The following is a 9,451-nucleotide window of genomic DNA, read 5'->3' on the forward strand; positions in this document are numbered from 1 at the left end:
TTCATTATAGAGCAAACTGTGTGTGTGTGTGTGTGTGTGTGTGTTATACATAGATAAATACAGTAGTAATGTAGCAAGCCAGCATAGATAAAGAGAAATTCTATTCAGTTTTTTTAACTGAGGGTTAAAATGTGGATATAGCTGATATGCTCAGGATAACCATATTTTTTATCATTCAAACCAGAACACTTTTGAGAGTAAGAAAGTGAACGCTTGCTGTTAGTAGTTGAAGCAGGACAGTCTCATGTCACTGGACGCGTCTGGCAGGGTAGGAAGCACGGCTACCTTACCTGTGCTGCGTCTTCCTAGAAACGAAGACTCTTTCAAGATTTGATTATGTTGGTTTATATCAGTTATATTTTCAAAGAAGTTAGTCATTGTACTATTCACCATTTTATTTTGATAAACAGATTTTAACTGCAGCGTGAAAATAATATTAATGAGGATTCAAAAATACAAATACAAAATTTTTCTTCTTCATCTTAGAGGATATTTTCTCAGAGTTTGTATGGCGAGCGCACTGATTCATAAATTCAGAGAAATAGTTCATTTTTAATGATATTTTAAAGGAGATAGAGATGCTTCTGTCAAAGTGAAACACTTGAAACTTACTCCAGAAATAAGTTGTGGGGGAGGAGGGATTATAAATTCCAAGCTAGCGGATTAATTTTGGAAGAACATAGGCCTTAGAACCTAGGACCTCGGAGCTTGAAGAAGTTACTTAAACTGTCTGAGCCTCAGCTGCCAGCTCTATGAGAGGAGGATTTGTACTCCCTTCGGGGGTTATTGTGAAGATTGCGATGGTGTGTAGAAAGCACCCAGCACAGCGTCTGCCCATAGTGGGTCCCCGACAATACTAGTTCCCTTTTCCTCCTCCTTTTTTTCCTCCATTCCCTCCCTCCCTGGATCTCTTAGCTAGAAAACTAAGTCTACGCTAAATCACTAAATCATTTTTTCCCCTTAGATCTATACTGCAGAGGTAGAAAGCAGAAAACTTGGGAAATGACAGGTAATCTTTTTGTCCTGGCCACAGACATAGATCCTCACCTGTCCTTGTGCTACCTTATGGCTCTTGATTAACATGTTAAAAATGTTTCAGATTGGCCTCTGAAGCTGTTTTTCTTTTATCTAATTGTTTTCATTGGCAGTGCTGAGTACAGATTCTTGGGTCTAGGAGCCATTTAATGCGGGGGGTTGGGGGCACATTTTCTCTTGAAGATGGAGTCTTTTCAGAGTGCTGAGATCTCATGAGTTGCCCTCACATATTTAGGAGAAGGAATACTAATTTGCTGCTTATTAACTAAGTATCATTAATTGAGCGTTAGACTATTTACTAAATTATTTGCTCCTCTTTCAGTATTGGCTCAAATCCACCCTTTCCTATCAAACCGCTTAGTGAATCAAAAAACCGCTTGTTGGACAGTGAACCTCAGTGGCTAGAGAATGGATCTGAAGAAGGTGTCATCAGATCAGGTAATGCTCGTCATCTGAAAACATTGCTTTGTCTGGTTAAAATGAAAATCACCAGATTTAATAAATGTGGAAAAATTAAAATACATTATGTGCTATTTTAAAATACTAAAATATTTGAAACTTTTTAATAAAATATCTTATACGTGGACCGTTAGTGTTTACTGGTAGCTTTCACGGAGGCGAAGGTTGAGTGAGGAAGTATAGTGGCTGCTGCTGTGTTTTTTTCTGTTCCTAATTTTGTTTTTCCTTGTTGTTACCCAGCCATGTATTTTGTCACCTCAGATGTAGAAAATTCTTTTGGCATAATATTCTGGATAATGCTTAAACAAGGTTTTTCTTTGGGGTCATAGCTTTTACTTATTTGAAAATAATTTTGAAATGCCTTGTACTCTTTGGCTGTCTTGTCTTCGTATAAAAAGAGTGCACTGAATGTATTTGAACCATGATGACTCTTAATCATTTCATGAATTGCGGTACATTATACAACAGTTGCTAAGATAGAAGTGGGCCTTTGAATCAGGCCTCGGTTTATAATATAGTCTGGCCACTCACTAGCATTATAGCTTAAAACATATCTGTGGTTCTTAATAATACTAGTAATAACCTTCTCCTTGCACTGTAGGAAAATGGTTTGGTACTAACTCTAGGAAACACCCTAAAACTTGAAAGCTTGCTGTCACAATTTCTGGTTTGCTGTTATTGTCATTTCGGCTTTCAGCAGCATTTAAATTCTCTTAAATTAGTTTCATTAAGACCTTCATTCAGGGGACTTCCCTGGTGGCCCAGGGGTTAGGAATCTGCCTGCCAATGCAGGGGACACGGGTTCGAGCCCTGGTCCGGGAGGATCCCACATGCCGTGGAGCAACTGAGCCCATGTGCTGCAGCTGCTGGGCCTGTGCTCTGGAGCCCGCGAGCCACAACTACTGAGCCCGTGTCCCACAACTACTGAAGCCCACGTGCCTGGAGCCCGTGCTCCGCAACAAGAGAGGCCACTGCAGTGAGAAGCCCGTGCAACACAATGAAGACCCAACACAGCCAAAAATAAATAAATAAAGTAAAATAAATTTTTTTAAAAAGACCTTCATTCAGGTCATTAGACCCTCAGTATAAAATCAAGGGAAAAATCCATTTGTGGACTTGAAATTATTGCTCCTGAACATCTTTAGAGCCAATGGACGTTTTTACAAAGATAAGCATAAAACCAGACTTTCAGATTTTAGCACTGCTTTCCTTCCTTCTGGGTTCTAACAGAAGGCAAATGGTTGGCACCAGAAGCCTATTTAGTGCTTACATAATACTTGCTTTTACTGTAATCATCAATTTTACCATTTAGCCAGAAACTTAATATTCCTTTTTTTGTCATGTCATATATAATTATGTGCTTACAGGGACAAATAGCCATGTAACAGTGGCAATAGAAAATTGAGTACCACTTGTTCATAACTAACCAGTTGAATAACAGCAAGGTAAGACAGTATAAAGGTAATTTCTCCAAAAATTAGTTTATTTGCATGTCATAATCTCAAAACAATTTGCAATTCAGTCTTTTTTACTCTTTCCATTATATCAGCAAAATCAGGTCGTTCAGGAGAGATTGGAAGGTAACATCTGCCTAACTCCCATTTTTCTTACCACTCCTAGCATGATCTTACTGGATATTTGTTGATAGATTAATGAAGAAACTAATAAAAATTGTTAGGATTGGTATATGGACAACTAACCTTTTCACTGAATGGTACCTTATTAATTAGTTTAAGGAAAAAAGGTGACTTTTGCCCACAACTGAAGAAATTTGATCCAGAGAAGAGTGACTAAGATTAAAGACTGAAAAAAAGACTTAAGAGGTTCATTGATGTTATGTACTTGGTAGAAGATATAGCAGAAGAGCAGTTTACTGTAGCCAAGTACATGGATCAGTGACGCCTTATCTGTGTGCCCAGAGGCAGTAGCCAGAGGAGGCTGATTGAAGTAGGAATAGAAGCCCTTCCCAACGGACCAGTAGGAGCAGTGAGGGCAGTGCTAAAACACTGACACTGAACCGCAGGAATGGAGTGAACTCTCCTGCTGCTTAAAAACAGAGAAGACAGCTGTACACGTTCAAGAAAACACTGACACTGAACCGCAGGGATGGAGTGAACTCTCCTGCTGCTTAAAAACAGAGAAGACAGCTGTACACGTTCAAGAAAACACTGACACTGAACCGCAGGGGTGGAGTGAACTCTCCTGCTGCTTAAAAACAGAGAAGACAGCTGTACACGTTCAAGTCAGAAGCTAAGCTCACTGGCTCAGCAGCATCACACGCAGCTATTAGATTTTTGAAAACCTACGTGTAGTGTTTCCTGGTTACCTATTGCTACCTAACAAATTATCACACACTTAGCAGCTGAAGACAACACACCTTTATTACCTCAGTTGCTTTGTTCTCATCTGTAGTCTCATCTAGGGGACATCTGCTTCCTTGCTTGGTGTTTGTCATTAGCATTCAGTTCCTTACAAGGACCTGGAGGCCATGTCCAAGTCACAGCCAGAGCCTAAGACTCAGAGAGCATCAGAAACAGCCCCCGGTGGGGCTCCCGGCAGGCAGAGGGCAGCAGGAGCTGCAGGCGGTGATCACGTGTCATTGGCAGCCCCACCCAGAGCTGGTCCTCAGACGGGGCTCCCGGGTTCTGGCTCTGGGCGTCTTCTCTCCGTGTAGGCGGAATAATGGCTGATGCTCGTGGTGGTTGAGAATACTCACTGAAACTCCCATAAACATCTGATAGCAGTCTTCTCAGATTATGCCCAAGTTAACACTAAGGGAAACGTGTAAGGATCTGCCTGTATTAAAATGCTCACTTAATGGCTTCAGGGAAAGTCAGTGATCTGTCCCTTATTTACAGCATCTAAAAACCTTTATTATTATTAGAATATTAGTAATATTAAAGTATGTCTTTCCTTTTGTGTTGTATTAGCAGCTTTATACCTTAGCCCAAAGAACTATTTAATAAATCTTATTTTCAGAAATACAAAATCAAGTTTTAACAATAATTGTTTCTGGTTTTATAGGTTTATAAAAACATTATGGACGGAATATTTTCAGTTTTATATGCAAGAAGATGATCAATGGAATTAAATAATTGAAGTATAAATGAAGATATATTTTTTAAAAAAGGAAACCTTTGTACAGATTGTTGGCTCCACAGAAGCACTACTCCAGAGCTGGAAGATGCCTTAATCTTAAAATAGCCCATGTGTTCAACACTGACTTACAGCTACAAAAGTGACTTAATTTTACTTTGGAAATAACATTTACTCATAATAACGTATTATGATATGCTATAATATGAGCTGTCAGGTCACATGTTAACATGGCGTATGTATTCTTTTGATACCTGAGTTACATTATTAGAGTTGTTTCTTAGTATCCATATAAATTTTCACTCCAGAAACACAAGGTGAAAACTTGTCTTAAGTGAAGTACATCTAGGTCAGTATGGTGGCTGAAAGTGCTTGTACTGGGTAAGAAAAAGAAAATAATTGCTTTAAAAACAACTTGGTGTTTGCTAATTTATAGTTACTGTTTTATACTTTTCAACATTTTTACTAAAGATTTTTTTTTATTGTTGGCTATAAAATAACACTCAGAAGGATTTAGATACCTAATCATTTAAAACATGGAGCATGTTTGTATAATTCATTGAAGGCTTAGTTCTAAGCATTAATTAAACCATGTGCAGTGTTGTGCCCAAGGCTTAAAGAAAATGTGGCAGTATAAGAAATTTTTTTGTTTCTCTCTGCTTTTAATATACTCTTTTGTTGAACTTTCATGGGTATTTATACAGGTAGGGAAACAAAGGTTACGTGTGCTATAGAAATATTGGACACTGTAGGATTGGGTAGAAGTGGCTAGAAGAAAAGTAAAGCGAAAGACAAGCTACAGAAAGCTGCTAAAGTATGTTTTCAGAGTGCTGCCTGCTGCTGAGTTGACTTTCAAATTTCAATTTAGGTAATGACTGAAATTTGCTTTGAAACTTTGTACAGTAATCCTATAATAGCTTAAACAGCAACATAAAATACAATGTGAACTAGTGTAAAACTGTTTAGCATAACACTGCTCTCAAGAAGGAAATTCTCACTTGAGTAGTCACTCAGAACTTCCATTCTCTGAGAGGTGGATTCCACTCTTACATGCAGGATTTTAAATCTGACTTCCTAACAGCAACCCCTTTCTGCCTAGACACTTATCCCCCTTTTCCTTTTGAAATCCAATCTAAGTGACAGGGATCGTTGCATTAATTCTAAAGAAAAATACAGTGTCCTATAGCGGAGAAACAATATACAGATGTTACTCCTGCTTTATACTCTGCTTAGTTAGCCACACACAAGCTAAAATGATTGCTTCCAGTAGTGGGTGGAGATCAGTTTTAACCAGCATCTGTAAAAACATGTTATAGTTTCCTTGTCTATAAAACAGGGTTGGGGAGAGGGGTATTACGAATGATTTCGACTGGACGACCTTTAACATTCTTCAATTTCTAATTTTGCACAATACCTTACTTAACATTCGTCCAACAGATATTTTTGGAGTTCCTTCTGGACGCCAAACAATATACTAGGGATAGCTCTATAATCTCCTAATGTAGCATAAATTTTATAGCCTACTATTCCAGGTTTATAATTTATAGGATTTGTCTAATTCCATGGGCTATATTAATATTAGATGTTAAAAGGAAGTAATTTTTTTCCCCTTTGAACTAGAGGAATGAGTTAGCTTTGAAAATATAGTTTGGAATACTATAATACAGCTTCTATCTTTATTTCAACACTGTAGTCTTAATCTTGATTCTAGAAAACTTATGAGAGTTAAGGGATATCGATTTACCAACCAGAAACATCAGTGTGGCAGTTTGAGTATTGTAAGGAAATAGTAAATGTTTAAACGTAAGTGACTGCTTTCAGAAATGTCCTGGTACTTCTTGTGGGCATTTTTACATTTAGGTCAGAGGATTTGCATGCACCTGATTAACAACTGAGGAAACTTAATTTTCCCTTTAACCTATTTGGGTGCTTTTGTGGTGTTTCTCTCTTTTTCAGTTCTTTCAGTATCTGTTAACATCATCTTAATAGCATAGTAAACACCTTTTCAGGAATTTTCAGCTAAAGCCTTTTAATTTAGTTACCTTTGGTTCAATTAATTTATGGCCAACATTTGCCACGTTCTAAATATTTGGCTTCGTTTAGTTGTACATATTAATGACTGTTCAGCAAGGGCCTACAAGTGGTATGGGAATCAGGGAAAGGCTGCCTCTTTGGTATTTCTCTGGGATTGATTAGTGCTGCCAACCTTTGCAGAGAAATGGTCAAAATGAAGCCCTGTCAAAATTCATTAGTACTGTCTCTGTTCCTTCAGACACTTGAACAGTTGTGGTATTTAAGGAAAATAAAGTTGAATTTCAGGTCTTGCCATTGCCATTAAAAACAAATTAGACAGGAAACTTGGTTTGACGTGGGTACAAACTTACTTGAATATTCAGTACCTGAGGCATCTGACCACTGTCACTGTGCCAAACCAAAGAGCAGCTACAGCTTAGTGGTCACTGAACTTGCACCGCTTACATAGTAGAGTTTCATCTTTGCATATGGATGATTTTTTAAAATCCTTTTACATATTTAGTGGTTATGATCCAATGTGTCATAAGTTAATTTAACTTAGTTTAAATCAAATATGCAATGTTTACTTGAATTTATTTCTATTAATAGCAGATTTTGACTGTTTGTAGGATTTGCAGATTTTTCAGTCATGTGAGATTTCCCTTCAGTCATCTTTAAAGCAGATGCATATTAAGGGCTGTTAGGATCTGCATATTTGGGGCGCTGAAAACACAAGTGACTTACAAATATGCTTTGCTTACATTTTGTTCTAGGACTAGCACTGCTATCAATGGAAAGTATTTTTAACTAATCTATTAGAGAAATTAACCATATTTTTGCATTTCAGCCAAAATAAAGGCCGTATCTCATATTCTGTAAGATACAGCTAATATGTAAATCTGAAATTCATGTGTTTCTTACGATCTGAACTATATTTTCCAACTTAAATTAAAAATGCAAGATAGATTCAGCAAGGTCCATATTTTTCTAACGACTTCACTTTATATTATTTTGTTGAGTTGCATAAAGAAGCAAGGAATTGTATTTGTATTAAAAGCTTCAGAAAGCTGTTGAGTTTATCACATTTGTACGTGATTGCAGGTTAGTCTATGCCCATATACAGAAAAGGTGAGCACTATTTTAAAGTGATCTTTAATGTTTTTATATAAACAAATTTGAAATACAGTTTACTTTGGTTGTTTTTACATATCATGTCCCGTAAATCTTGTATTTGTTTCTCATAAGTGTAACGCTGGACCATGACTTAATGTTATCTTTGCTTTGTCTTTTGGGTGGCCTAACCTACATTAACACGAAGGCTGAACATTTTAAAACTTGTTTTTCCAAAAATCATAATAACGATTACTTTATTAATAAATAAATAAAGTCCTGTATTTGAACAGCTGCTGTTGTTGTTGTTAGGGGATGGCTGTTGCTTTAGTCACCTGGCAGGTGTGGCAAGGTACAGTGCTGCCTTGGGAAAGCGATGGGGCTGATCCTTCGGGCAACCACGAGGACGACCCGAGTACGACGACACTGTGGTCCACCTACGCCAGAGCACACGCGGCTTTATCAAACAGGTTTTAATTTAGCTTTTATTAAACAATTTTCAATTGTCCCCTTCATCAAACCTAAGAACTTCCGTTCTTTGAAAGACATTCTGTTAAAAGAATGAAAAGAAGACTGGAAAAAAGAATACCTGAAAAAGGACTCATATCCAAAATACATAAATCATCCTTAAATTTCAATACTGAGGTGACAACCTGATTTTTTTTAAAATAGACTATTTGGTTTGTTTTTTGGCTGCGCCGCCTGGCTTAAAGGGTCTTAGTTCCGGGGGAAGTCCCCCAAAATAGACGCTGTCCAATTGTCCACCTTTAGGAGCAAATCTCACCAGAAACCGCTATTTTTAGGAGCGCGTTTAACTGGAAAAGTAGATTTTTTCATGTCCGCTTAGGCAAGACCTGTCGGCAGAAGGTCAGCGAGCATGCACGGCAAAGCCCCCGGCGGAATCTCGCACCGAGGCCCAGATGCCAGAGCGCGGTCGGCAGCTTTATCGCGGCTGCGCGCAGGTTGCGTTCCGCATGCCATGTGACGCGGACGCCGCCCGGTTCCGTCCTCAGGGCAGAGAAGCGAGACGCGATCCGACCGAGACACACTGCGGGCGGTGGGGAGCGCGGGCCCGGGCCTCCGTCGCAGACACTCGCTCGGCTTGGCCGGGGCTCCGTGGGGCTCTGGCCAGAGGCTCCCGCTCGTCGCCGCAAGACGCAGGCGGCGTGGCGCGGGTCAGGACCACTTCCCGGTGACCTTGAGGTGGCCGAGCTGGTCCTCCAGCCGTCGGTGCGCGGGGAACCTGGCCACCTGCGCCGCCTTGAGCGCCTGGAAGGCGGCCGCCCGGCGGGCCGCCGCGTGGCCGCGCTCCTGCTCGACCGTGAGGAAGGGCCGGCTCAGCCAGTAGTGGTTCTCCGCCTCGACCTCCAGGCGGCGAACCATGTTCTGCTTCGCCTGCGCCGACACGGGCCGCGGCCGCCGGTGCTTCCCGATCCACTGCCGGCCGGGGATGCGGCCGCGGCGCAGGAGCGCGGTCAGGAACATGGCGCCTGCCGAGAGCACAGAAGCGGGAGTCGGCGGGGCGCCGGCCGCGGGGAGAAGGGAGAGGGGAGCCCCGGGGCCGCCCCCCGTAGGCCAACCCGACCCGCGCCCCAACACTCACCAGCCGCACCTCAGGACCGCCCTCCGCACGCCGGCACACGACGCCGGAAGCAGGAAGTTGGAAGCCGGAAGCGCGCTTTCCCGACGCGCCACCCGTCTCCTCGCGCGAAGCTTCAGCTCTCGCGAGAAGGGCCTT

The 9,451-nt window shown here is 40.9% G+C and overlaps 2 protein-coding genes across 5 annotated transcripts in view; one reads left to right on the forward strand and one right to left on the reverse strand.

Moving 5' to 3' along the window:
- Positions 1-8,005, forward strand: part of ZDHHC20 (zDHHC palmitoyltransferase 20) — a 70,750-nt gene extending 62,745 nt beyond the window's left edge. For 2 of the 4 annotated variants that reach the window (XM_082435138.1, XM_082435140.1), the window contains exons 11-13: positions 1,358-1,473; positions 2,862-2,939; positions 4,519-8,005. In XM_082435138.1, the coding sequence (XP_082291264.1) occupies positions 1,358-1,473; positions 2,862-2,899 (154 nt within the window). In that variant the 3' untranslated portion in view covers positions 2,900-2,939; positions 4,519-8,005. Of the gene's footprint in view, positions 1-964; positions 1,010-1,357; positions 1,478-2,861; positions 2,940-4,518 lie in introns of those variants that run through there. The other 2 variants (XM_082435141.1, XM_082435139.1) reach the window with 2 other exon arrangements.
- Positions 8,006-8,180: 175 nt separating this feature from the next.
- Positions 8,181-9,434, reverse strand: MRPL57 (mitochondrial ribosomal protein L57). The gene is made up of 2 exons (XM_082435174.1): positions 9,317-9,434; positions 8,181-9,203 (listed from the first exon to the last, which is right to left on the reverse strand). Exon 2 carries the CDS (start codon positions 9,196-9,198, stop codon positions 8,890-8,892), a length of 309 nt encoding a protein of 102 aa, XP_082291300.1. The 5' UTR covers positions 9,199-9,203; positions 9,317-9,434; the 3' UTR covers positions 8,181-8,889.
- Positions 9,435-9,451: the final 17 nt, after the last annotated feature.

The sequence above is a fragment of the Balaenoptera physalus genome, assembly GCF_965194825.1.
Source record: "Balaenoptera physalus genome assembly, chromosome: 18".
Lineage (NCBI taxonomy): Eukaryota > Metazoa > Chordata > Mammalia > Artiodactyla > Balaenopteridae > Balaenoptera > Balaenoptera physalus.

Excerpts from the sequence above, each read along its gene's own strand:
- MRPL57 (XM_082435174.1), bottom strand. The coding sequence starts at position 9,198 with ATGTTCCTGACCGCGCTCCTGCGCCGCGGCCGCATCCCCGGCCGGCAG.